General features: G+C 54.7%; 9 protein-coding genes across 9 annotated transcripts; 5 read left to right on the top strand and 4 right to left on the bottom strand.

Moving 5' to 3' along the window:
- Positions 1–511: 511 nt before the first annotated feature.
- On the top strand, positions 512–3,350 carry BROUX77_004529 (uncharacterized protein; the record flags this gene model as incomplete). The annotated part of the gene is made up of 2 exons (XM_073749302.1): positions 512–1,561; positions 1,629–3,350. 2 exons carry the CDS (start codon positions 512–514, stop codon positions 3,348–3,350), a joined length of 2,772 nt encoding a protein of 923 aa, XP_073604986.1.
- Positions 3,351–3,968: 618 nt separating this feature from the next.
- On the top strand, positions 3,969–4,991 carry BROUX77_004528 (uncharacterized protein; the record flags this gene model as incomplete). The annotated part of the gene is made up of 1 exon (XM_073749301.1): positions 3,969–4,991. The coding sequence occupies one exon, from the start codon at positions 3,969–3,971 to the stop codon at positions 4,989–4,991; it is 1,023 nt and encodes a 340-aa protein (XP_073604985.1).
- Positions 4,992–5,584: 593 nt separating this feature from the next.
- BROUX77_004527 (uncharacterized protein) lies at positions 5,585–6,516 on the bottom strand (the record flags this gene model as incomplete). The annotated part of the gene is made up of 2 exons (XM_073749299.1): positions 5,585–5,953; positions 6,025–6,516. 2 exons carry the CDS (start codon positions 6,514–6,516, stop codon positions 5,585–5,587), a joined length of 861 nt encoding a protein of 286 aa, XP_073604984.1.
- Positions 6,517–7,798: 1,282 nt separating this feature from the next.
- Positions 7,799–8,715, top strand: BROUX77_004526 (uncharacterized protein; the record flags this gene model as incomplete). Its single annotated transcript, XM_073749298.1, has 3 exons — positions 7,799–7,828; positions 7,891–8,035; positions 8,114–8,715. 3 exons carry the CDS (start codon positions 7,799–7,801, stop codon positions 8,713–8,715), a joined length of 777 nt encoding a protein of 258 aa, XP_073604983.1.
- A 404-nt stretch (positions 8,716–9,119) lies between these two features.
- BROUX77_004525 (uncharacterized protein) lies at positions 9,120–11,687 on the bottom strand (the record flags this gene model as incomplete). Its single annotated transcript, XM_073749297.1, has 4 exons — positions 9,120–10,923; positions 10,985–11,216; positions 11,409–11,479; positions 11,683–11,687. The coding sequence occupies 4 exons, from the start codon at positions 11,685–11,687 to the stop codon at positions 9,120–9,122; spliced, it is 2,112 nt and encodes a 703-aa protein (XP_073604982.1).
- A 4,231-nt stretch (positions 11,688–15,918) lies between these two features.
- Positions 15,919–17,388, bottom strand: BROUX77_004524 (uncharacterized protein; the record flags this gene model as incomplete). The annotated part of the gene is made up of 4 exons (XM_073749296.1): positions 15,919–16,039; positions 16,180–16,636; positions 16,720–17,106; positions 17,178–17,388. 4 exons carry the CDS (start codon positions 17,386–17,388, stop codon positions 15,919–15,921), a joined length of 1,176 nt encoding a protein of 391 aa, XP_073604981.1.
- A 779-nt stretch (positions 17,389–18,167) lies between these two features.
- Positions 18,168–21,391, top strand: BROUX77_004523 (uncharacterized protein; the record flags this gene model as incomplete). Its single annotated transcript, XM_073749295.1, has 2 exons — positions 18,168–18,197; positions 18,365–21,391. 2 exons carry the CDS (start codon positions 18,168–18,170, stop codon positions 21,389–21,391), a joined length of 3,057 nt encoding a protein of 1,018 aa, XP_073604980.1.
- A 2,080-nt stretch (positions 21,392–23,471) lies between these two features.
- Positions 23,472–24,194, top strand: BROUX77_004522 (uncharacterized protein; the record flags this gene model as incomplete). Its single annotated transcript, XM_073749294.1, has 1 exon — positions 23,472–24,194. The coding sequence occupies one exon, from the start codon at positions 23,472–23,474 to the stop codon at positions 24,192–24,194; it is 723 nt and encodes a 240-aa protein (XP_073604979.1).
- A 470-nt stretch (positions 24,195–24,664) lies between these two features.
- BROUX77_004521 (uncharacterized protein) lies at positions 24,665–26,859 on the bottom strand (the record flags this gene model as incomplete). Its single annotated transcript, XM_073749293.1, has 4 exons — positions 24,665–24,977; positions 25,044–25,520; positions 25,607–26,107; positions 26,183–26,859. 4 exons carry the CDS (start codon positions 26,857–26,859, stop codon positions 24,665–24,667), a joined length of 1,968 nt encoding a protein of 655 aa, XP_073604978.1.
- Positions 26,860–27,152: the final 293 nt, after the last annotated feature.

Below are 27,152 nucleotides of genomic sequence, written 5' to 3'. Positions count from 1 at the left end.
CCGGCAGACGGTGCACCATGGCCTTCTTGAGGTGCTTTTCCAGCTCGGGATTCTACTAAACCAGCCGTCTGTCTTGCTTGTTGATTGCCGCTTGCTGGCTGTCTCGATGACATTACGCGGGTTTACTGGGCAATATGACGGTCAGAGAGTATTTGTAGATAGATAGATTCTTTAGAATACCTTATTATGACACCAGTGGTGAGCTGCGTAGAAGTCTCTGTCTTCTAACCCTAACACCAATTATGGGTGCGAGTGCCGTTTGCGGTGCAAAATTTTGAGCCAAAAGTCTCCGCTTTCACGCACGTGACTTCGCGCGTGCAGGCCTCCTGGCGAACGTCCGACACCGCGTCAACGCGGACTCGATGCGAGCTTTGTCATGAGAGGCCGCCATATGCAGATTTCGGCTTGTGTTAATTATTTCCTTCTTTTGTCGAGTCGAGAACCTCGGTTCATTTTAATCATTATATCACAAGCCTCCCAGCTACACTCTCTGTGTCCTATACTATCAATCATGGATCGGCCCTTACGGAGATCAGCTCGACGGGCAAGTAGCCAACTGGCCAGCGGCTCTCAGGACAGGAACCCAGCTTCTAGTTCACAATCAAGAGCGTCTTCAAGGCCCACGGGATCTAGTCTCTCAGCGAGAGCTACTGAGAGTCTTCCACAGATCTATAGAGAGATGCTGGTAGAAGTAGCAAGCGATGCTCCGGAACGGCCCCGGAAACGGCCCATGACGAGGCGCCAGCATCTCGAGGCTCAAAGCAGCGAAAGGGCTGAAAAAACGGAGGGGGAAGGGGGGATTCATGTTCCGAAAAAACTAGACCGTAATCGGGGCCTTGGGAGTAGCACTGGGAGCTCCGTTCAGTCTCCGGCCACTCGCGGCCTACAGAACGAGGAGAAGGAATATGTAATCTCCCGGCCTTCAACCGCACCAAAAGCGAATACCCCATCTGTATCAACGCTAGCAGTTGATGATGGTTTGGAAGACGACGACGAGGATGGCCTTCACTTCGAAGACGCTTTGCCGGCTCCTGTTGTGCAAACCATGATACGAGACTCGGACGATGAGTCTTCAGACTCTGATTCAGATGACGAGGTTGAAATAAGCTTTGAGAACATGGACTTTGAGAATCTCACACAAGCAGCAGCTCCCCCAGGCGCTGAACATATCGAACTCAACCTATCATCAGTTCAACAGCAAGTTGCCGCCGATTCCCCCGCAGCACTACTACAAAAGCCCAAGCGCAAGCCGCTGAACAAAGAGCAAAAGCAGCATCGTATGGAAGCTCATCGCATGCATCTTCTCTGTCTCATATGGCACTGTTCGCTTAGAAACCACTGGTGCAATGATCGCAGAGTGCAGTCTTTGCTGAAAAGGCATCTTACTCAGCGAACTAGAGACTACCTGTGTCCCAAGAAGAAAATGCTTCCCTTTGCCCAGACCGAGTCTATTAAAAGAGGATTAGGTATGGCTGGGGAAATGTGGAAGATTAACTACAATGTTACCGAACGCGGCATGAAGCGCGCGCTGTGGTCCTTAGACCCCGAAGATCTGGCATCGGTAAGCTCATGAGTGCTCGAGACTTTTACGACAAACATGTATGTTCTAACTCGTTTCCAATATTTAGTATGAACCGCCAGAAGACCTTGAAACGTGCCCTCGTAAAAGCGACTTCCAGGAGACTGCCAAGTCTCTCTCTGGATCTCGTGATGTTGGCGCTCAGTTATACTGCGCCTTTTTGAGAGCAGCTGGTATCAGGACCCGTCTTGTTTGTTCTCTGCAGGTTCTACCCTTTGGCTCTGGCGGGCCCAGTATGGCCACTACGAAACCCAAGCCCTCCAAGGTAGAACTACGGAGGCGGGAGATGCAAGAAAAAAAACGCCGCGCCATGGATCTCTACAAGCAGCCTGAGCCGACACCAGTCGCTGGATTCAGGCGAAGGGCTCTAGCTTCAGCCCCAAGTCCATCGCCCTCTTCTTCATCTGACTTCGCATCTGCATCTTCTTCCGCCGCTGCGAGTGCTTCCCAGCCCGCGCCAGAAAGAGAGAGCCCTCACCCCGTGTATTGGGTAGAGGTGCTGGACAAGACGAGTCAAAAGTGGATTCCAGCTGATCCAATCGTTACAAAAACGTTTGCTCGTACCAAGCCTCTCGAACCTCCTCTATCAGATCGAGATAATCTCCTCACCTACGTAATCGCTTTTGAGGATGACGGAACCTTCCGCGATGTCACTCATCGTTATGCCAAAGCCTTCAAAGCAAAAACCCGCAAGCTGCGCATTGAATACGGCATGCCAGATGGCCAGGTCTGGTGGCAAAGGGTTATCAAGCACTATACCGACCCCGAAGGTCTGGATGCTTTGGATTTTGCTGAGAACGTCGAACTCCAAGACTATCTCTCCCGTGAGTCCATGCCCAGGAACATCTCCGACTTTCGGGGCCACCCGGAATATGTCTTGACGCGACATCTCAAGCGGAACCAAGTTCTCAAGCCGGGTTCACAGACATGTGGGACGGTGGCACCGGGAAGCAAGGCGCCTCTCGAACATGTTTATCCACGTGAAGATGTGCGCACCGTTCACAGTCGCGACAAGTGGTTCCGCCTGGGCCGCCAAGTGCGTCCGACCGAGCGCCCGTCCAAGACGCTGATTCGCCGCGCGCCCAAAGGCCGCAACTTTGGAGACGATTCCGAGGTTCCTGAAACGGACACGGCTATCCCGGTGTACACGGAAGAACAGACGGACCTTTTCCAACATCCGCCCGTCCTCGACGGTCGTGTGCCGCGCAACAAGTTTGGCAACCTGGAGATTTATGTGCCGAACATGATTCCGGCCGGTGGCGCATACGTGGCACACAACAAGGCTGTCAAAGCAGCGTTTCTCCTTGGAATCGACTATGCGCCCGCCGTGTCCGGGTTCGAGTTTCGTGGAAGACATGGAACGGCAGTGATGAAGGGCGCGGTAGTCGCCGCTGAACATGCCGAGGCCATGGATGCCGTGCTGGCCGGATTCGACGATCTGCAGGCTAGCGCGCTAGAGGAGAAAAAGCGGCGCCTGATCTTGAAAGCCTGGACCCGGTTCTTGAGAGGACTGCGGATCAGAGCAAAGATCTGGGAGGGAGTGGATGAAGAAAAAGAAAAGCAAGAGGCTAGAAATCGCATTGAAGATCGTCGGAGAGATGAACAAAGAGCTCAGAAGAAGCTCGACAGTGCTAAAACCCCCGAGGTGCCGAAAGAGACTGACTATGAGCTTGAGGAGGTGTCGGATCACGAGTACATCATCGAGGAAGACGATGAGGACGAGGAAGCCGAGGAAGACCATGACATGGGCGGCGGCTTCATTGTTGAGTGAGTGGAAGAGGCCGCAGCTTTTGACCACAAGCGAACAGATGACACCGCGTGACGCACCAAAGTAACAGGCTCAACCTCCCCCTTCTCAATGAACAAACAACCATAGCGCTAAGGGCTGGAGCAGCCGGTCTTTTCCATCTCTATCAGCAGCCAAGTCACATTCAGCACACAGCGCAAAGGCTTCGTTTTTCTGTTTTGCCGGCCACAGGAGCCGGGACTGCCCAGCGCATCACCCGATTCCGTCAAAGTACCGGTGCTTTTTTTTTTCACGATGCACACCATCATGGGCGCTTATCCCGACTCAGCGAGACTGCTGGCCACTCACATCGCAGCTTGGGCCTAGATCCCCTGCTCCCCTCAAAAGGACGCTGTTCATGTGACGTGACGGCCGCCAAATGACCTCAGATACACGCTCTGTGTGTCTCAAGCTGTTGTGGCAATTGTGTTGTTCCCATTTTCTTTTTAACCCAGCCCACGCTGCGCCTGCTTCTCTGCTCTCTTTTGCCTTCCTGAAGCCTGCTTCAATATCCATATGCCAGCTCCGTGCTACCGGCTCTCTCAGCTCTTACCTCCCTCCTAAGCCCCAGGCAGTCTCCTCCGAGGCCATTTGTCTGTCATTATGGCTAATATCCAGTGGCCAGCCCCGTTTGCACTGCCCAACGCCGTCGTCGGAATCGAGGTCACACGCCTACCCAATTTTGGCATGCTGGCAAAAGACGGCGGGCAGATGATGTTTATGGAGATCGAGAACGATGAGCCCAGCCTCTGTCACGGGGGTAGCAAGATGCTGACAAAAGATGGCTTCCGGGTACCGCATGCCGCCAGCAGCAAACCCACGTTGTTAGAAGCTAGTAGTGCCGCTTGCGAACAAGCCAGCCAAACACCACACCCCCTACAAACACCCGCAAGCCTTCTGCTCCAGCGCCCATCCCTCTCGCTCCAAACGCGCTTCCTCACGCCCGAACCACCCGAGGAAACTAGCAACACGCCCGGCGGCCTAAGCCCGATGCCCCACAGCCTGCGCTTCAACCCCGATGCGCTCGCGCTGGCCCAGGCCGCCCAGCGCTCTCTCTTCAGCCGGCGTCCCTCGCGCGCGCGCGCCGGTCTGCGCTCGCACCACCCGCGCACGGCCTCCAAGGACTCGCCCATCAGCCCCAGCATGTACTGGCGGCGCCGGCGCAGCCGCAGCCGGTCGACCGACAGTAGTCTGGGCGCGCCGAGACACAGCAGGAGCCGCACGCCCTCGCGCCTGTTTATGCTCTCGAGCGACAACGACGGTGCAGCAGCGGCAGCGGCGGCGGCAGTGGCGCTTGTCACGCCCATCTCCGAGAGCAGCGTGTGCGGTGAGGCTGGCTCGGGGCCGGCATCGGCGCTCACTCGGAGCCGGAGACAGAGCGTCAGCGACCGCTTCCACCACCTCGACGCGGCAAAGTCGCCTTCTAGCTTTGGTGCTCAGGTTGCACTAGACCTGCCGAATTTCTTTGAGAAGCTCGACGTGTCAAAGCTGTGCGACCTCGAGAACTTCCTCGAGAAGAATTTGGCCATTGTGCGCATGGCTATTGAGTGCAAGGAAGCTCAGGGCCGGCCTGGAGAGCAGCAGCCGCCGCTCGAGCACAACGCAGACACCGGCAAGGCGGACTAGAGTCTGCGGCACTGGTCGTTGGTCGTTGTTGGTTTTGTTGTCTATTTCAACACTGCATGACAGTGGGAGGGAGTTGGTTTGGAGGATATCTTGGAATATGGTAATACCCATGGTGCTACCCGCGGCGTTCCAGAAGTTGCTAGGGCGGAATGTTTTCTTTTCCTCTTGATGGTCGTTTTCTGTCTGTTCCACGAGGCATGGGAGATACCAGAGATTTTGTGTGTACTACTTGAGACTACACGGAGACTTTAGTTATTGGCAGATTGACTAGTGCAAGTAACCTGAACATGAACATTTAGTGCTCCAGACAGAAACACATGATTTTGACAGTGAAGCGACTCAGACTGATTCCAGGGCAAGTCAGCCAGAAATGCCATCCAAAACGACTGTGGTGCAAAAAAGAAAAAAAAATCAATGAAAAGAACAGAAGTTCAGAGAGTCAAACAGAAAACATGGCACAGCTCGCACCCAGATGCATCTTTAAAAAAAAAAAAACAGGCACAATCATCAACATTGTTCGACTGAAATAAACATTCTCTCTTATCCTACGCTTAGCTGCCGTGTCCCTTTCTTTCTCCAAGTGCTGCAGCGGCTTAGGCCAGCTTGGCCATCTCGGCTTCATACGCGGCCTTGTTCTTGTTGTAGCGGTCAAGGTACGGTTGGCGCTCCGAGTTGCTCAGAGCCTTCCAGGCGGCACCAGCTTTGACGGCGGTCTCAGTCAGGCCAAGGCCCTCGGTGGAATGTGAGGCACGGTACTCCTCGGAAAACAAAAGGTAGGCCGTGAAGGGACGCTTGGGGATACGCTTGTCCTCGAGTATCGGAATGCGCTTGCTGGTCAGGCGGATCAGCGAGCGGCGGGCCTTGTTGATAGCTAGGATCTCAGAGGGGGTTTTGCTGTTGACCCATTTCTGGGTGGCAGCCTCGTTGGCGGTCTTGTTGGCTTTGGCGCGGGTGGTGTAGGACTACAAAGCAAGGGGCTGTGTTAGCATGTCTTGTAAGCATTGCATTGTGTTGGTCCTTTTGTTGGACTCACCTCCAGCTCGCTGGGGGACAGGGCCTTGTAGGCGGTAATGGCGGACTTGAGGGCGTCAATCATGCTGATGTTAGAGCCCTTGAGATTCTGGCCACCAAGTTTCTCAGCAACAAACAGTCTGTAGAGCTGCTGGGGCTTGTGGTTCTCGGCCTCAGCCTTGAGCTGGGCCGCAGACTTGAGCTCGCGGATTCTCTTGCGGGTCTTTTCCTCGGGGGTCAAGACCTCCTTCTTCTTCTTGGCAGCAGGCTTCTTCTTGGCAGCAGGCTTCTTCTTAGCCGCCGGCTTCTTCTTGGTGGCAGGCTTCTTAGCAGCAGGCTTCTTAGCGGCAGCAGGCTTCTTAGCGGCGGCGGTCTTCTTGGCCACAACAAAGCTGGCGGGAGTGGTGCTGAACGAGAGGCGCGAGGCAATAACGGTGGCGGGGCGGACGGCAGCGCGGATGGGCAGCGTCACGAGGCGGCGGCCAGCCACACGGCGGGCGACAAGGTTGAGCATTGTGGTGCGATGCGGAGGGGCGCAAGCGGAGATGAGCGGCGGGCGGGGCAGGAAAATATGAAACGGCGGGCGGCGAATCGACACAAACAGAAACTTCAACGAATTGGGCGAGCTTGCAACGTCGACGAGCACATGAAATCAAGCCGAAAAGGAAATTTGGAGCAGGCCAGATGCAAGCATGCAAAACAGAAGCAAAACAAGACGAAGCAAAGCCTGTGAGAACAGACGGAGCAAGAATGGGGCTAGGGCAGAATTGGCGGCCGTGATTGGCGGACGGCCCATACGCATATTACAGGAAAACTGGGCCGGCCGATGAGTGAGCAAGCAGGTGCACGAACGGGCAGGAGCCCATCACAGACGCAGGCCAGGGCAGGAGCCATGTACCAGGTACTTTGAAAAGTACGTGTGTACGTCTGTGTGTGCGTGTATATCTCGCTGGAACGTGAGACATTCGCAGCAACCACGGCGTCTGTTTGGCAAGAGCTGCTGCTGCTGCTGCCGCTGCTGCTGACGTTACGGTGCCGTGTGGTATCTCTGCCGCGTGATGGCCCCAGGAATCTATCCGCTCACCACCCGCGCGCTGGTGGCTGGCTGGCCCCGACAATAGAGAACAATGCAGTTGCCCGCCAGCGGCTAGTCCGGTCTCTGTTTGCATTAGACAGGTCCAAGCACACGTTTGCTCCAACCAGTTGACTACTTCACTGGCAACTAGTATCTGGAGCCAAACCCTAGACAGGCGTCTTGATCAACTACCGCGATGAAGCACCCCACCACCTCCGTCGTCTCATGTGTGACTAAGCCCCAGCTCAAGCTCCAGCTTTAGACCGTCTTTAATTCAAGACTCGACTGGCTTCAACTGCAAGAATCCGCCACGCTAAAAAGAAGCCATGGAGGGGTTTTCTGCACCACACATGCAACCCATCTGATGTCATTCAGTATCTTCCCAGTCGCCACCTGTCAGCAGCTGTCTCTACCTCACAGATTACCCGCAGCTCAGCCGCTATGAGCTCTCCCACCAACCCCCACCCAGAGCACAGCTCCTGGCCAGACGAGGCAGCACAGGACGCGAAGCTGAGGGAAGCTTTGGCTGCTAGTTTTGGTAGCCTTGCCCCGTGTCGTCACCATCCGTCCAACTTCATTCATCCCCCCATCCAGAGACAACGGCCACTTTCGTCTTGCTCACGTCTTCCACCGCTCGCCGCCTTTTGCTCTGCTCTGCGCCGTCTTGTCTCTCTTTCTTCCACCACCCGCCCCCAGCAACACCACCCAAACCAACCTCGCCATGGATCACCGTCCTCAAGCCTGGGGCAGAGTAAGCAGCACACCTCCATGCCCGCCGGTCCATCTGCTAACATAACCGCCCCTGCGCTGCAGCCCAGAGATGACGTCTACGGCGCCTACGACAAGTCCCACATCCACGCCGACCCCAAGCAGGCCACCCAGCAGCCCATTGTCACCGGAACCTCAGTCGTTGCCATCAAGTTTGACAAGGGCGTCGTGATTGCCGCCGACAACCTCGGTAACCCAGACCACTCCAGTCCCCCAGCCACGCCCGCCGCCACATGCTAATCCCATGCTCTGCCCCTCGCATGCACAGCTTCCTACGGCTCGCTCGCCCGCTTCACCAACGTCAAGCGTCTGCGCCCGTTCGCCAGCACCGCCGTCGTCGGCTTCGGCGGCGACGTGTCCGACATGCAGTTCCTCAACCGCCACCTGACCTCGCTCTCCATTGACGAGGCCTACACCACGTCCACGCCCATGTCCGCCGCCAGCCTGCACCGCTACCTGTCCAAGCTGATGTACGCCCGCCGCTCGCGCATCGACCCGCTGTGGAACCACCTGCTCGTCGCCGGCCTCGACGACGACGACGCCCCCTTCCTGGCCGCCGTCGATCTGCTCGGCACTACCTACAGCTCGCCCTCGCTGGCCACCGGCTTTGGCGCCCATCTGGCCCAGCCCATCATGCGCCGCTACGCCCCCGACGAGGAGTCCGCCAAGAAGCTAACTCAGGAGGAGGCCGTCGATGTCATTCGCCAGTGCATGAAAGTCCTGTTCTACCGTGATGCGCGGTCCATGGACAAGTACTCCATTGCCATCATCACCAAGGACGGCGTCGACCTCAACGAGGATGTGCAGATTGAAGCCCAGAGCTGGGCCTTTGCCGACCGTATCAAGGGATACGGCACACAGACTGTCTAGACTCGGTTTAATAGCCATTGATTGCATGATGTATGAAGGCCGAAAGAATGATTATCTACAATACAAGCGTGTTTTTTTTGTTTCTTTTTTCGTACGACACCATCGATTCCTAAAGTCGACAACCCATCTCCATTGTGTAACTACATGAACGGACATGACGAAAGTGCTACAACAAATCTCCGTAATATACCTTTATTGCTGTACTCAAATATCTTCTTCACCTTCATCAGATATCACAACAGATATTCCCACAAATGTAGTACCAAAAAAGGTTATTAATATTTAATAAAGCAAAAAAGTCCCCAAAAAAAACAAGCCCAAGGTATGGTGACAGTTTAGATACATAAATCAACAAGAAACAAGAAAAGAAGTCCGAGCCAGGTGTCGTCACTTTTTTACCACGTTTACTCGACCGTCACCGACTTGGCCAAGTTACGCGGGAAGTCAACGTTCAGGCCCTCCAGAACAGCCAGCCAGTAGGCAATCAGCTGCAGAGGAATGACGTTGAGAATACCCTGGAGGACATCAACAGTCTTGGGGATCTCAATCTTCATGGCCTCGCCAGCACCAAAGTTCTCGTCGCCCTCGTTGCAAATGACGATGGGCTTACCACCGCGGGCAGCAACCTGCTGGTAGGCGTTTAGAGACTTCTTGAACAGGTTATCACGAGTCAGAATCATGATGATAGGCAGGTTCTCATCGACCAGCGCCAAAACACCGTGCTTCAGCTCACCCGACATGACAGCCTCGCAGTGCAGGTAGGAAATCTCCTTGATCTTCAGGGCACCCTCAAGAGCAGTCGAGTACTGGCTGCCACGACCCAGCAGAAGCAGAGACTTTTGGTCCTTGAAGACCTTGGCGCACAGCTCTTTGATCGCAGAGTCCTGCTGCAGAATCGACTTGATCTGGTCGGAAATGTTGGCCAAACCCTGCATAATCTCCTCGCGACGCTGAATCTTGGAGGCGCGGTCCTCACTCAGGGACAGGGCAAACATGACCATGGCAATGAACTGGGAGGTGTAGGCCTTGGTGGAGGCAACACCAATCTCGGGACCGGCGTTGACGTGGACACCGCAGTGGGTGAGCAGAGAGATGGAAGAACCAACAACGTTGACAATACCGACAGTCAGAGCGCCGCGCTCTAAGCAGTAGCGCAGGGCCATCAGGGAGTCAGCAGTCTCACCAGACTGGGAAACGAAAACGCAAGTGTCGTCACGGAACACGGGGGCCTGACGATCCAGGAAGTCAGAAGCCAGCTCAACTGAGATGGGAATCTCGGCAAGCTCTTCAAAAACACCACGAACAGCCATGCAAGAGTGGTAGCTGGTACCGCAGGCAATGAAGATGATGCGGCGGCAGCGGCGGATAGTGGCAATGTAGGAACGCAGACCACCCAGGGTGACATTGTTGTTCTTGACATCGAGACGGCCACGCATGGTGTTGACAACGGACTCGGGCTGCTCGAAAATCTCCTTTTGCATGAAGTGGTCGAACTTGCCCTTCATGATCTCCTGCAGCTCCAGCTCCAGGGTCTGGATGGAGCGGACGTTGGAAGAGCCATCGTTCTTCTTGAGACGGTGGATGTTGAGAGAGCCCTCGTGGATGTGAGCAATGTCGTCATCCTCCAGGTACATGACCTTCTTGGTGTGCTCAACAATAGCAGAGGGGTCAGAGGACAGGAAGAACTCGGTAGGCATAGGCATACCGTCGTCGGTCATGAAAGCGCGAGACTGGGAGCGGTGGAGAAGGGACTTGTCAGGAGCAGCCAGAAGGCCAGAGGTTCCGGGGCTCAGGACAGAGCCGGCGTTCTTCTTCATGGCAGCGTTCTGAGAAGCAGTCTCAGCGGGGAGGGGGGTGTTGTCATCGGCATACTCGACGTCGACAAAGTCCACCTTCATGCGACGAGAAGTCTTGACACCGATGACCAGGGGAGAACCCTTACGGGCAGCAATGACCTCATGGGGGTAGTGTACCGACTTGATCAGCAGACCATAGGCGCCCTCAAGCTCCTGGATGACAGCCTTGGCCAAATCAGTGAAGCCAATGGTGGGGTGCTGGTCGTAGATGTACTTGGCCAGCTTGGCAATGCACTCAGTGTCAGTGTCGGTCTCGAACTTGAAGCCCTTGCTGCTCAGCAGAGTCTTAAGCTCCTTGTAGTTGGTGATGATGCCGTTGTGGACAATGGAGAACTCCCAGGTGGTGTCGGAGCTGGACAAAGATGCTTGTTAGACAGGGGTGACATGACGGGTAGAATGGAGCGGGCGCTTACCGGTGAGGGTGGCAGTTGACACGAGAGGGGGGGCCGTGGGTGGCCCAGCGGGTGTGGGCGATACCGGCGTGAGAGTCAAAGACCTTGGTCAGGTCGGGCTTCTCCTCCTCAATCAGCTGCTTGAGCTTGGCAACCTTGCCAACCTCCTTGAAGGCCATGACCTCATTCTTCTTGTCGCCATCGACAGCCAGTCCAGCTGAGTCGTAGCCACGGTACTCTAGACGGGAAAGACCTGCAGAAACCAGAGTGTTAGTATGTGGTGGCTCGTGGCTAGGCTGGTGTAGTCAAGACCATGGTGCAAGAGCTTCGCGGCAGGCTTTCGATCCAGGCCTCTGTAGGGCTGATGGCCGATGGCCCCCACGAGAACGGCAGATGACACCGATAAGACACAAAAGGTAATGCTGGGCGTTCGGGTATCATTTACCATTGACAAGAGTATCGAGAATGCACTTGCGGTCCTTCTCGACCAGGTAGTTGACGTAACCAAAGATTCCACTGTGTGAGAGGAGGGGTCAGCAAAGTACAGAGAACCAGGCTGCCAATTGAGGGCGGACAAGATTGGCGATGATGTGGACACAGAGCATCGGCTTCAATCCACACAGGGAACAGCTTTCAGGCAAAGCTTCGTCTTCCAGACGGCCGATGTGCTGCTGAAGCGGGGATAAAAGAGGCACCGGCGATAGAGCGATCCGACTTACCACATTGCGGCTGATTGATGAGGCTAGAGTTGGAAAACGAATGAAAAGGGAAAGAGGAAAAAATTGGCGAAGAAAAGAAGACACGAGATGGCCGTGAATTAATAGTAAGGAGGCTTTGGTGGTTTTGGTGGGGAGAAAGCCAGCGCGGTCTGTTGTGTTGCTAGGCGGGCGGCTTGTGGAGTATGTAGCTTTGTACTTGTACTTGTACTTGTGTGTATGTACAGAGAAGTGCCAAGTAGTCGCAGCGGTATTTGGGTATGCCAAGGGTTACGGGAGGTGGAGGTGCAGGAGGGGTATCACGAGAGAGGAACGGAGCTCTATAGAACAATGCAGGCAGGTGCCCAGCGAATATTAGTAGAATATAGGGAAAGAGGGGGGGTGGAGAATACGGGCGGGAAAGAGCAAGAGGTTGTGTATGAATGGAGATGATGAGGAAGCAAGACGAAGAAGTTGCGTCCAAGAGGGGGGCTTCAGGTACTTTTTAAAGATCACGCCGGTCCATGGCTGACGGCAAGTGCAATGTGAAGCTGGCGAGGGAGGAGACAAGTGGTGCTGCGGCTGGGACAGCAAGGGCAGCAGCAGCCACCCAAATAGAAGCCAGGCGTCGTATGAAGCAGGAACTTATTGCTACGCCCTACCAAAGGCAGCCAACTAGCAACTACTTGCTACCTGCTACTTGCTACCTGCTACCTGCTACCTGCAATCGCTCATCGCCCATCAAGACCGTGGAAGCAAAGGAAGAGGGAGGAAGCCAGGGCCAGTAAGAGCCACTGTCACTAGGGAAGGAGCAATTCGCTTTAATCCAATACGATTTTATTGTTTTGACTCCTCATAACTCACCTCACAGATCGCCGAGCCTGGCTTCAGCCAATACAATGATACAATGTCACTGGCAAAGCTCAAGCTTGCTATCATATTACACCCAAAAGAAAAACAAGCCATAGCACAAAAGAAACGGCACCACTAAGCAAGCCAGCCACAAATGGGCTCTCGTTGGGCCGGCCTGCTTGCGCCCCGGGGCGTGTCCTTAAACCGCCGGGTAAATCCTGAGACTCGGTGCTACTGTCGCGACGGAGCTGGGCCGACAGCATCAGCCATTTCTTTATTTATTTTTTCCCTGACTGACGACAGTCTGTGATGGTCCGCGAGAAGAAGGAGCCCGGCGAAGAAGGCACGGTGGAGAGAGTGGAGCCCCAGTCCAGCCAGGCCAACACCTGCCGTAAGAGCACAGGGGAAGAAGAAAAAAAGGGAAGGAGCCAATATACGACCAACTATTGTAGTTTGCAGTTACCTTGGGTGCACCCCCTTAACTTCGACTACAAGTTATCTCCAATACGGTCAATTAAATGCTCCCTACCAGATAATCCATGAAATAGGGACAGCGGCCAGAGAGAGCGGATGATCGATCGCGTGAAAAGCGTCGTCGGTGCCTCTCGGTTCCAAGCAGTGCATCCCGTTTCTGGGCTTCCTCACCCTCGCTCTCCTCCCCCAGGGCTGTGTAGCCAAAGTGGAGCTCGCTCGGCGGCTGTGAAGCATATGCTCCAAGGGCCGGAAAAGACTGGCTCTCATCCACCCATCCATGCATACACACACATATATGCATTGTCTCAAAGTCAAAAGCAACTTACAAGCACACAATGCGCCCAGCGAGAAGGAGCCGCGCTACTGCCAAGCAAACTGAGACTCGTGAACTCGGCGCTCTCAAGCCCTTGCTTCGGCGCATGTCTCGTCTCTCTTGTCTCTCTCGCTCTATGTGCCCGCCACGGACCAGCACTTCTGGCATTGTATGCGTGTACCTGGCCCGTAGCCACCTCGAGACGCCTTGTCTCTCTGCCTCTGGCTGCGTTGCTCCTCTTTGGCGGTCCGGATTAGCTCAGTGCTCGTGCTTGCGGACCAGGCCAAGGCCCACGGTGGAGATTTGTGTCTTTGCTCAGACGGAACGTCCAGCCCTATGTATAACCATGGCAAGCGCCTTGAAGATTTCCCGCCGCACGCCACTGCTGAGCGACGAATGCCAAAGACACCTGGCCCCAGACCAAATATCAATAGCATCCCATCCAGCAGCTTTCCTTGCTGTACCACGCTTCTGTGACACCATATCGTGCCCGCCAAACCCTATCACAGCCGGCGCTTGTCCTGTCCTACTGCCACTGTGATGGTCCAGACATCCGCCCGCCTCAGCTATGCCACCAGGCACTGCATCGAACCCGGCTTCATGTGCTTGACTTGTGTACTCGCCCATATGGCTCTCCTCAAATGTTTCACATTGCCTCCTCGCATTAGACGTCTCCGCTCTGGGAGCCTCCTGCCTGTGCCTGGATGTGTGTGTATGTGTGTGGTCTATCTGGCTGGTCTCAATTTCCAATCTTCCCAGCCTTCTGCCACAGAGAACAACAGGCCCCAGGAGAAAGCAGAAATGGCTAAGCCTCTGCAATGCCCAAACCAGCATCGACGCAATGCTCCACGTCGTCCCTTGGTGGTCCCGGCAAGCCACAGTGCAACGTATTCCCGCCCACACTGTCGCCGGCTCTCCCTCGCTAGCGCCTGTCGTTGCTTGCTCGCATTTCCTGTTCTCGTAACAAAGTCTTTTCAGGCACGTTGGCCATTGCCTAGGCCGTCTAGTCCAGTCACCAAGAGCCCTCGCCTTCCCTGCCGCACGATTCCTTTCGCCTGGACTCCAGTCTTCCTACCCCCCGCCCGTCTTCTCCCTGGTTCTGTTTCCTGTTTCTCGCCTCGTGCTGATTGTCTGGCGTCTTTTGCATGCATCGTCTGTGTGTTCTAGTCGATCTATGCTGTATGTACTTGTAACAGATTAGTGAGTAACTATCTGTCCAGATAGACAGGATCGGCCTGTGGTTGGCCCATCTCTGTCTGCCGCCATGCAGTGGTTCTTTTTTCCAGGCCAAATCCAGGAGGCAGTGAGACACGTCCGGCTTCTTTTTCTGGCCATGATGCTCAGGTCTGGCTTTTCGATTCTCATTGCGTCGAGATTCTTTGGCGGTCACTATAGCCCACTACCTACCTACCTATGTAGCTACAAATATTGTGCTACAGTTGTTTATTTACACGCTGTAAAGCTCTCTCTCGGGGAAAAGTGGATCGCCGAGTGTGCCCCACTTCACAGGAAAACAAGCCCCTGACAACAAGGGCAAAACAAACTGCCCACTAACCCGAACAGGCAAAAGAAGCGAGCATCGGAAAGAACAGACAGCCACAACCTGAAGTGGCTGTGCCGTGGCGTGTCCTTGTCACATTTACCACTAGAGTGCCAGAATGCTATAAATAGCTGCCGCCCACTGGCCAGCCCTAGGTTATGATATCATCGACCACGAGTTTGCTCATGCATCCACGTATCTGTCCAATCTTCCACAACAACAAGCTTTTCTTATAGCTTGTCCCCCTTGGCACTACCTTTATGCCATATTCACCACCACCAGACACGACCTGAATAAAGTGTCGGTGACAAGGGGCCTGGAATGCTAAGCCTCAGCCTAGGGCGACGCTACCCTCTGCTCCTCTGCTCCTCTGCCATTGCAGAAACTTCCATTGCTAGCACATCCTATTGTCACCGGCGATCTCAGGGGCCAAGCTCCGGAGCATCCTTGAATGGCCCATGACGAAAAAGAGAATTCGGGTCTGTACCTTGCAGAACCACATGATTGATGCATAACGTGGACCTTGAACTATGTAGCAGTCACTGCCTGCGCCCCTAGGAAACCCTCCCGTATTCTATCCGAGGGACAAACGTCGTCTCGCAATATAGTCCAATCCATGCTTTATTGATATTCGTTTGACGTGTATGTAGTTGGCCAGGCTTTGCGTCATGTCTTACCGTGTAACTGTCAACATGCTCGACGCTGCATGGTATGCTGGTTATAGTACTATCACATGATTCTACAAACAACCAATGCCAACAAAGTCACCTAGAGAACTTCTACCCTCATGAACGGCAGTTCTACACTTGAAACTTGGGGGCAAGCCACAGCGCCAGATTTCTGCATAGCAGCATGTTTAGAAACATGGAGCAAAGCCATCCGGCATTTGAGACGACCACGTCCCGACTACATCTTGAAAATACCACACATGTCGTACATACACGTAACTTTATTGATCAGTAGTAGCACAATGAAGATAACTCTTCTTCCATCGACGCATCCACACCCAGAGTAGGCCTACAAGTAAAAGATATCATGTCTCCTGTTGCTCTATTACAATGCTAGTAGGTTGACCCGTAGGTTACAGCTTCTGATACTCCAGCTTGCCCTCGAGCTTCTTGGCTTCTGCCACCTTGCGGACAGCACGCGCAAAGTCATCTTGGTTGATAGACTCGCGGTCCGCCTTGAGTGCAAAAAGACCACTATAGTATCAAGGTTAGCGTAGATTCCTTAAAAAAAAAAAAAAAGAAAAAAAAGTCCCGTGGTATACGGCTTGCCCAAGTAGAACAACCCGAGATGAAATTGTAGTGGTCATGTCATGGGAGAAAAAAAAAAGACTTACGCTTCTGTCACGACGTTCCGCAGATCGGCTCCGTTCAGGCCGTCACTCATCTTCACTACGCTCTCAAAGTCAATCTCACCCTCAAGAACCACACTCGACGCGTGAATCTTGAGAATCTCTAGGCGACCAACTTCGTTGGGCAGGGCAATCTCAATCTTTCGGTCGAGACGACCAGCACGCAGTAGAGCGGGGTCCAGAGTGTCGGGTCTGTTGGTCGCCATGATAATCTTGGTCTGTCCGAGGTAGTCAAAGCCGTCGAGTTGGTTGAGAAGCTCCATTAGTGTGCGCTGAATCTCACGATCGGCACTGGTACCCTCAGAGAAACGTCTACCACCAATGGCATCGATTTCATCCATGAAGATGATGCAGGGCTCGTGCTCCTTGGCATAGCCAAACATTTCACGGATTAGACGAGCAGATTCACCAATGTACTTGTCGACAATGGCCGAAGAAACAACTGGAAATGGCGAGTTAGTTGTCACCCCTAAAAGGACAAAAGCCAGGTTGGATTTGTAGTTGGAGATCCATTCCATAACATACCCTTCAAAAAGTTCGTCTCCAAACTGCTAGCCACTGCTCTGGCCAAAAGCGTCTTGCCAGTACCAGGAGGTCCATACAGCAGCACGCCTTTGGGAGGCTTGATGCCAACTCTCAGGAAGAGCTCGGGGTTCTTGAGAGGTAGCTCAATGACCTCACGCAGCTCGCGAATCTGGTCGTTCAGACCGCCGATACCAGCAAAGCTGACCTGGCCAGGGTCCTCCAGGGACATGTTGTAGACGAGGGGATCAACTTCACGGGGAAGCATGCGCATAATCGTGAGTGTCGTCATATCGAGCGCCACACGAGTGCCTTGCTTCAGCTTGGCCTTGTCTACCTTTGATCTGCATCCGACGACGTATCTGGGCCCCGACGAGGCCTTGACGATGACTGTGCGAAGAAGAAGAGCGGTAATGTTAGTCCAAGGCCTTCGAGCTAGTGGTATTTGGGAAACGGCTTACATCTCTCTTCGTCCAGTTGCTTGAGAACTTCTCCAATGATCTGGCCCACGCTCTGCAGGGCTTTAATGTTCTCCTCGGTACGATCATAGTCCTTGACCAAGTCCTTTATCTCTAGTCGCAGGTTCTTGAGCTTTGCCTCCCATTCACGCGACTCAATCAGCTTTGCGCGGTAAGAGTCGAGAGCGCGCTGCCGTTCAGGGTCTTGAGACATAGCGGAGGATGTAGGAGATATCAACAATACGTGGCTGGAATAGGTGAATGGCTATAGCTCTTCGGAGGCTACACAGCTGGTAAACGAAAGAGTGTCGGCTCGATGCGGTAAAATACAGGTGGCAATGATTCAGCGGAGATAAACGCCAGTATCAGGGGATTTATCCAGTCGATGAGAGAATTCTGGCCTTGGAATGTAAGAGGGCTGGTGGGTAGAGCGGATGTTGGGTATGCAATCTTGTAAAGAATGCAGTATGAAGCTAATCTTGAGATGCTCGCGAAGCTTACCTCAACCCACTGCAGCCTTGAACAAGGTACACCTACCCCTGTCATGGAAATTCTAGCCCGGACGGTTACGCCGGTATTTAACCGCATTAGGGTTATGGTTCACGACGTGCCTCATCTTTGGAGTCAACAATCAATGACAAATATTTCTGGCGTTGGCCTGTTCTGGTCACAGTTCACTCCCATTGTTGTTATTCAACATAACTCTCACCACATAGTCGATGAATAAGCGACAAGTCTTCTAGAGTAGTGGCGTTAAATTCCATGGAATCTAACCCGTTTACCATGATAAAGCCCTACTCCACCAAAAAAACCCTTCACCCCACTACACCAAGGCTTTATAGTTACAGTTTAGTCTTACTCTATCACCAATCACAACTGGACACAGCAACGTGGCGCAGTGGAAGCGCGCCGGGCTCATAACCCGGAGGTCCCTCGATCGAAACGAGGCGTTGCTAACCGACAAATTTAATTTTTTTGCCGCTTTGGATCGTGATGGACGACATGTGGTCTCGTGACGAACATGTCGGCTTTTTGAAGTGCGAAAGCTTTTTTTTTTTTTTTTCAGGGCCACGCCATCGGGGCTCCCCCCATGAGCTGCGTCCTCTACCCGCCGCCGACCCTCCCGCTCGCTCCCCGTCGAGCCTATCCCGGAGAAAAAGCACATTGACGACTTCGCGAGACTTCTACAGGATGTGATCCTGGACGCCCTGGCCGCATCAACGCCCAAGTCTCTGGGCAAGGCCAAGAGCTTCCCATGGTGGAACAAGGAGTGCAGCGTCGCGCGTGCGGAGCAAAGCGCAGCGCGGAACAGGGTGGAAAAGGCAACGACACAGGCCGCAGCACAAGAGGCCAGGACCGAACGCCGCGAAGCCAAGAAGCGCCTCAGGCGCGCACTCAGGAGCGCGGCTCGGGCTTTCTACGCCGACTTGCTGGCGAAGGTCACTGATACCCGAGACCTCTTCCGTATCGTGAAATGGAGGACGAAAGCTCCGCACCGCCACTCCCCAGCACTATCGCCGGCGGACGGAGCGGAGGCCACGGTACAAGACACCACGGAAAAGATCGCTCTCCTTCGCAGCGTGCACATGCCTTCCGCCCGGCCAGGGGACATCGAATCCCCCGCCCTGCAGGTGGAACCGAGGACCCGGGGCTCCAGGACGGAAGCCCCGCCGACACGCGCCCGAATCACCAGAGACGAGGTGGAAGCTGCTCTTTGGAGGCCGCGCAACACTGCCCCCGGCCCGGACGGCCTCTCGAACAACGTCCTGAAACTGGCCTGGCCCTCCCTCAAGCGGCAGGTCACCCATTTGTTCAACGCAAGCTTCTTCTGGGGCCACCACCCTGCCTCCTTCAAAGAGGCTAAGGTGATCGCCCTGCCAAAGCCCAACAAGAAGGATCGCTCGTCGCCACGGGCCTACCGGCTCATCTCGCTGCTCCCGACCCTGGCCAAGTGCCTGGAAAGGATAGTCGCCCGCCGTCTCTCGTGCTGGGCGCTGGAGGCAGGTCACATCCAAGACAACTACGCCGGTGCGGTTCCGGGGCGCAGCGCCGAGGACATGTGCCTACGCCTGGCGCACTCTCTCGAGCGCACAGCCGACCTCAGGGGTGAGTCTTCGGTCCTCACCTTTGATATCAAGGGGGCCTTCGACGCCGTGCATCCGAACCGCATGGTCAAACGACTGGCGGACCTGGGGTGCCCGGCTGGAACATGTCGATGGGTGTCCTCGTTCCTGGCGGGCAGGCGGGCTTCCCTAACCTTAGACGGCGTCTCCGACGCTCTCCAGCCAACAGGTGGCAGCCTCCCACAGGGCTCGCCCATCTCCCCAATCTTGTTCATGCTGTTCATGTCGCCGCTGTTCAAGATGCCACTCCCCTGCACTCTCCGTGGGTACGCTGACGATGGTTGCCTAGTCAACTCAGACTCGTCCCTCGAAGGCAACTGCTCGGTTCTCTCCCGCTCTCTGGAGCTCGTTGACAGCTGGTGCACGGACAACGGCATGGCGCTCGACCTGACGAAGTCCGAACTTCTGCACGTGACGCGCAAGCGTCATGGACAAAACCCAAGCCTGCGACTCCCCGACGGCTCTACGCTGGAGGCGGTCAGCCCTCGCGAGACCCTGCGCTGGCTCGGCGTGCGCTGGTCACGTAACCTCTCCTTCGTGCCACACATCCGAGACGTGGCACAGAGGACGGCACCGGCCATTCGCGGCATCCAGATTCTGTCCGGGTGCTGGAAAGGCGCCCCGATCAAGGGTGCCCTCACGGCGGTCCGCGCATGCGTGGTTGCCAAGCTGTCTTACGCTGCGGCCACATGGTGGCGCCCAACCCCGCCCGACGCCCCGCTGAGCCGCGGGTTACTGGGGGCCTCAAGCCTCCTCGACCGCACCGTCCGCAGAGGCCTCCGCGCCGCCCTGCCGCTATATTGCACCACACCCTGTGCAATATACAACCTCGCATCGGGCTTCCCTCCCATGCGCTATGCGCTGGACAACCTCCTTGGGTCGGCTGCTCTCAGAGTCGCGCTGGCCCCGCCAAACCACCCCCTCGGCTCCATAAGGCCAATGTGGGGCATACTGGGCGAGCTCAGGAGTATGCTCCCATACGAGCTGTCCACGAGCTTCCCGCCGCCATGCAAGGGCAAGCTACCTTCGACCCGGGCCCCGATCCGGGGTGACAAAGAGGCTGCCGCTGCAGCACACCTCGCTCTGGTCCGCTCCTCCCCCCCCTCAGACCTGTGGCTATACACAGACGGCTCGAAGCTGAGTCCGAACAGGGTTGGCGCCGGCTGGGTAATTATCCAGGGGGGACAGGTCCTGCTCTCGGGAAACCGCCCGGTCCCTTTCCGCGCCGAGGTGCACGACGCCGAAGTGCTGGCCATTGCCGAGGCCATAACCGCCGTCGACCTGCGGGACAAACCGCGGTGCCGCAAAGTCTGGATCTGTTCAGACAACATGGCAGCGGTGAGTAGACTCACGTCCCGGGACGTCAAGCCCGGAACCTCCGAGGAACACCTTCGGAGAGCCCAAACAATTTGCGCGGACTGGTTACGTCCCGACGCCAACCATCCGCGGCCAAGACCGTGGCCAGATGGAGCCATTAAGGTGGAAGCGATCTGGGTTCCAGGCCACTCCGATGTCGTGGGCAACGAGCTCGCCGACAGACAAGCCAGGTGGGGTGCAGACATAATCACCACAAGGACTGGCATGTCACTCTCCTGGGCACGCAGTGAATTCCGCGCCCGGGTCACTACCGCATTTCGCGCCTGGTGGGAGGCAGAGGGTCGCAACTCCAGACCTCACCTGCGCCGCCCGGTGCAGGCCCCGAAGAAGGCTTGGACAAGTCTCCTTGACGAGACCGATCGCAACCTCGCCCGCGCGGTGCTGACAGCTTTGTCAGGACACGGCGACTTTGCGGCCTATCACCGCCGTTTCGAGCACGAGGACGCCGTGCCCTCCTGTCCCCTCTGCGGAGCCGACACGAGCCCGGAGCACATCTGGGTTTGCCACCACAACCCACAGCGGGTGTCCAGCAGCTTCTTTCAGAAGTTGATCGGTACCAAGCGCGGAGCCTGCTGGCTGGCCGCCAAAGCAGCCAAAGCCCCCACGGCCCTGTTGGCTCACCGCCGCATGAGGCCGGACACGCGGGCGCAAGACGCGGCCCCTCCCGCACTCCCTCTGCCACCTGGAGACGGCGTACCCTCGGGGTCTCCCCCTTAGCGCGTTTGCGCTGCCATCACCTCCTTTTTCCTACTTGTTTCTCTCTTTATTTGTACTTCCCTTTGTTGTTTCCTTTGTTTTTGTTTTTATGTTTGGTCTGCATCAGCGGCGAGGCCAGGACTCTGGGCCAGGTTTGGGGCCACACAAGCAAAGGACAGCCTCTGGGCTGGGCGGGTGGACACACTTTAGTCATTACACTTTGTGCGGGGGGTTTCTGTATGCATGGTTTGGATTTTAGGTTTCTGTTTCTGTATGTAATTTCTGGTACTACTTGTAGTCCCCTGTCGTATGCCGAGAATACCTCGCGAGTAGACAGGTAAATAAAGAATCAATCAATCAATCAATCAACCCCGTCGAGCCTACCACCGCCCGCCCCTCCACCTCCCAGTGCGGGGGCTCCCCCGGGCCTCTCGGATTAGCGCGCGCTGCCACTCTCGTCTGTTTGCTCGTTCTCCCTTTCTCTCTCTCTACTTCCTGTCTTTCCTTTGTTACTTTTCTTTTGTCATGTTCTATCTTTCTTTTGGGTTTGGTCTTCTACAAGGTAAAGGCCGAGGCTCGGGGTCTTGTTTGGGACCTTACAAGCGAAGGACAGCCATTGCGCTGGGCGGTCGGGGGACCCTCCGTCATTATACTTCGTGCTGTGGGGATTTTCTGTATGCATGATTCTGGGTTTTTGGTTCTTTAGCTTCTGTATGTATTTCTTGGTACTAGTTTTAGTCCCCTATCGTATGTCGAGAATACCTCGCGAGTAGACAGGTAAAATAAAGACAATCAAATCAAATCAAATCAGGGCCACGCCTCGCTCATGCTTTTTTGAGGGTTTCTGGGCATGCGTGGGAGGGCGAGATTTGGTCCTGCCGTATGTCGAGAATACCTCGCGAGTAGACAAGTGAATAAAGACTCTCACACTCATGCTCCCGCGAGGAGATAGGCTGTAAATACAATCAAACCAAATTTGATGGTGAGTCTCTTGATATGGGGTCACATCAAACTCCTAGCCATGAAAGAGACTGATGCTTGGTAAAACATGGCTAGAAAAAAACTAGCTAGTAACTACATAGTACATTCAAAGCTAACCGTGACTCGGTGCAAGTCTCAGAATTCAGCGAATGAGTACTACCACCGCGACCAATGCTTGTTACCTTGAAGAGATAACTATCGAATATATCCAGCCGTTCTTACCATTGGCTGGCAGGAAGTCAAGTCAAGTCACAAGAATAGCTACAAGTAGTTGCGTACCTAGCACGTAATAGAACCAAGCGCAATAAAAAAGATGCGCAATGCCCTGCATGAAGTAGAAACTTGAAAAAAATGGCCCTTACAGCGGGAAGACTCATAACACACGGTGCTATAGTTGAAGCCAAACGGACGATATCTTGCATTGTGCAAGTAGAACGAGTCCAATATAGTGCGGTTGATACTTGAGCCGTCTGGCACAAGATCTGGAGGTATTTCTACCCCATGAAATGCTGGTCAAGGGCCGAAGAAGCTGTAGACATGAAAACATGTTGGGTAATCCAAATTAGAATAGAATTGGCTGCTTGTATCAACCCGGTCGTTGTTTGTGCAACAATGACAGTCGAAAACGTCAAGATACTACGTCACACAAAGAAACACTGTGATATCTGTTTGGAGGTTCTTTACAGGCCGGGCATGTTCATTTTCCCATTGTCATATCTTTCATAGATGCATTATATGCATGCGCGTCATTGACTTGGAAGGCATTAGTTTGGCCCTTTCCTCGACATCATACTGATACAATCTCGAGACTTCGATGCACTGTGAGCTGTTAAAAAGGGTTAGGGTATAGGTTGAGTTTGTACAGTATTTACTGCACAGTGCCTACTATAGGCGCACTGTTTTTCTGACAGCTGGCCTGAGCTGTCAGAGTCTGGAGTTGCAGGTCCGACGATTCATCCCCAAGGCTGTTCAGCCTTGCCCACTTTTCTCACGATCTCTCTGTAGCTGTCAAAGTCACGTCTTCAGTTTGCACCCCAAATCCGAACAAGCTCGCTCAAAAAACCCGCTCAAAACCCGCTCTTTCCTCGTTCCGCCTCTCCAGGCACACATACACACCAACATGGACTACCAGAACCGGGCCGGCTCCAAGTTTGGCGGCGGCGGCGTCGCCTCATACAGCGCGACCAACGCCGACCGGCGCGAACGGCTGCGCAAGCTCGCGCTAGAGACGATTTCGCTCGACAAGGACCCGTACTTTTTTCGCAACCACATTGGCTCGTTTGAGTGCCGGCTGTGCTTGACGGTGCACCAGAACGACGGGTCGTACCTGGCGCACACGCAGGGCAAGAAGCACCAGACGAACCTGGCGCGGCGCGCCGCGCGCGAGCAAAAGGAGGGCCGCGCCGCGCGCGGCGCCGAAATCGACCCGGCCACCGGCCTGCCGGTCGCGCTGTCCGCGCAGGCCGGTCGCCGCAACACGGTCAAGATTGGCCGCCCCGGCTACAAGGTCACCAAGATCCGCGACCCGACCACGCGCCAGCACGGCCTGCTGTTCCAGCTGCAGTACCCCGATGCGCCGCTCGAGACCCAGCCCAAGTGGCAGGTCATGAACGCCTTTACGCAGCGCATCGAAGAGCCCGACAAGGACTTTCAGTACCTGCTGGTCGCGGCCGAACCGTATGAGACGGTCGGCTTCAAGATTCCCGCACGCGAGCTAGATCGCCGCGACGAGCGCCAGTTTGCCTTTTGGGACCCCGACTCCAAAGAGTACTGGGTGCAAATTATATTCACGACGGAGCGCGAGGAACGCTTTGGCGCAGCGCCAGGCGTATCGACCAGATGATGGTGGTCTGGGTTTAGTTCTAGGCTTGCTCTGTTTTATGTTGATGCGGATTCAAACTTGTTTCTCACGGCGTTTTGGATATCTTGGGCTTTTATGAAGGGACTTGAATGTATGCAACACCGAAAAAAAATTACAAAACAAATTCCTCTTTTATTTTGCATGGCCAATGGAGCCTTCCCACTGATGCTAGACCATCAAGAACGAGCATCTCAAAATCTCTATAGCTAGATCTATTCGTTCATGTGAAGTCCTAAATCCAGCATGCCATAAGTTATGATCACTTATATTTCCCTCAAGCCAAAGAAGAACGATTCAATATTAAAGGGAAAAATTGCCGGTTGACTAACAACGCAGATGCAGGATATTGAAAACGAAAGAAAAAAAAAGAACAAGAAACAAAAAAATAAACCCCTCCCGACCAGCACACATTATTGCATGCTCGATAGCACTCGGTTTCAAGCAGCCAAATTCTAACGGAAGTTGTTGTCGAAGCGCTTAAAGGTGTAGCCAATGAACGGCAGACTCATCTCGGGCGACTCTTCGGACTGCGTGGTAGCCGGGCGGCCAGACTGCAAGGCCTGGGCGCGCAGAAGAGTGGCGTTGTCGGTCTGGTCAATCTCGTCAATGGGGAAGTACGTGGTGTCGATGTTGGAGGTGAGGCGCGGCTCGAACGGAGCACGTATCCGGCGAAGCTGCTCAAACTCAACACCACGGAAGAACGGGTGGCACTTGATTTCATGCGCACCGCCACGGCCAAGACGGCTCTCGGTATTGCAGATCAGACTAGGAAGAATTGGGCTGTCAGTATGGTAATCTTCACAATAGAAAGAAAAGGGGTCAGATTCTTACCTCCGAATAAGGTTCTCAGCCTCAGTACCCAGAGTGATGTCATCAGGGAAGTACAGAGTTTGTCTCCAGTTGACAATCTTGCGGTAAGTGTCGTGGCTGTCCTCAGCGCAGAAGGGGGGCCAACCGACCAAACACTCAAACATGATGGTGCCCAGAGACCACCAATCACAGTCGAACGTGTAACCACCACCAGTGAAGATTTCGGGAGCAATGTAGTCAGGTGTGCCGACAGTCGAGTAGGCCATTAGACGTCTAGATCTTCTCCAGTCGTTAATCTGAGACCGATTGCTAACGGTCAGATTGATCTGATCTAGCGCTACGGAATTGCGGTCGCCGCGGGGGCGTGTAGAGCGGCCCTGGAGAAGCTGCTGGTAGTAGTTGTTGTCGTGAAGACGCTGGAAGCCAGTCGACAGACCAAAGTCAGTTAGCTTGACGTGGCCACCGCGATCAAGTAGAATGTTGTCAGGCTTGATGTCTCTGTGGCGTACAAAGTTAGTGGCCATGGAATAATGGTTATAGTTGTGTGCCTTTTGCCACGTTTGGCTGGGCTTGGACCGACTGACCTGTGAATAAAGTGCAAACTATGCACGGCTTCAATGGCAAGGACGATCTCGGCAATGTAGAAGCGCGTTATATCCTCGGAAAAGATCTCATACTTGATCAGCATAGTCATGAGATCACCACCTGGAAGGAATTCCATGAGCATGTAGAGAAAGTCTGTGTCCTGGAAAGTAGTGTACAGCTTGACGACCCAAGGACTGTCCGACTCGGCCAGGATATCTCTCTCAGCACGCACATGGGCAAGCTGGTCCTTGCGGAACATTTCGGTTTTGATGAGAGACTTCATGGCGTACACCTTACCATCGGCCTTCTTTTGCACCAGTTTAACTTCTCCAAACGCACCCTTTCCAATAATCTTGATGGTGTTGTAGTTTTCTGGCTTGTCCTTGGTACGCAGGAAACGCAAATACTGTCCCTCTTTACGACCATGGGTAGACCATAACTGCTCGCGGCGCGTGTTGCTCTGATTAGGATCAGAAAGCTTTTGCTCAAGTTCACTCTGTCTATGGCACGAAATTGGACGTTAGTATGCCAAATGGCGGGGTTATAGCGGGGGCTGGAGTTGCAAGTGTCCCTACCTCTGGTTACGTTCACGTGCGCGCTTGACACTGTCTTTGAAGAAATCAGCAGCCAGTTGAGTGCACTTTCTCTGGTTGTTGTTGGCATTGGGCCCGAATTTTTCGGGGTTGCGCGCAGGTGCGGCCTGGAACTCGAGGTTGGTGTTGACAGTTCCAGAGCGGGACGACGGCATAGGCGGGGCATTGGCGTAGCCAGAGTAGCCCTGCTGCTGGCCACCGCCGCCGGCCGTTCGGGGCCGTTGGGCAGTTGGGGGGTTGCGGGCATTGCCGGTGTAGGGGGCCTGGCGGGAGCTGGGAGCGGCGCCGCCACCCAGCTGCGAGAACTGCTGGGCCAGGCCGACATTGGGGTCATTGCCAGGGGTGTTACTGCGCTGCTGGTAGCCGCCGTTCTGATAGTCGACTACGGCAGTGTTGGAGGCCGGTGCCTGCTGATAAGGCGCCGAGCCAGCGTACTGGCCCTGCTGGAAGTAGCCGCCAGAAGCAGGGTAGCCCTGCGATGAGCCAGCATACTGGCCGCCCTGCTGCTGGCCAGCTGCTCCTCCGGCAGCGGCTTGTCCATTAGGGAAGACGGGCTGGGGGAAGGTGGATGGCGTAGTGGGATAAGCACGATCGGGCGTGGCCAAACGCTCGTTGTTGTTTCCAAAATTGAGGAAGAGGCGGTTGTTGTTGGCGTCCATTGTTGTAGAGTAGAGGCGATGGTCAACGGTTTCAAGAGGGGCGGTAATAGAGTTGGAGTTGGACCGGGAGGGGACGAAGCAGGATTATCGAGAGACGGAGACCGGGTCAAGGTGGGAGTTGAAGATAGGATCGGGGCCACGCAAAGCAAGATGGCTGAAGGGGGCAAATCACACAGACATGCAGTTGAAGCCGAAAAATGTCACAAGCTCTCGAGAATCCAGACCAGCCAGACAGAGGACGAATCACAGGGAGGGAGGAAGAAAAAAAAAGAAGACGCAGGTCGACAAATGGA

Source organism: Berkeleyomyces rouxiae (assembly GCF_048999995.1).
Source record: "Berkeleyomyces rouxiae strain 22BRR77 chromosome Unknown BrBRR77_ptg000004l, whole genome shotgun sequence".
Lineage (NCBI taxonomy): Eukaryota > Fungi > Ascomycota > Sordariomycetes > Microascales > Ceratocystidaceae > Berkeleyomyces > Berkeleyomyces rouxiae.
Note: the sequence above shows the minus strand (reverse complement) of the source record. Positions and strands in the feature narration are given on the sequence as shown.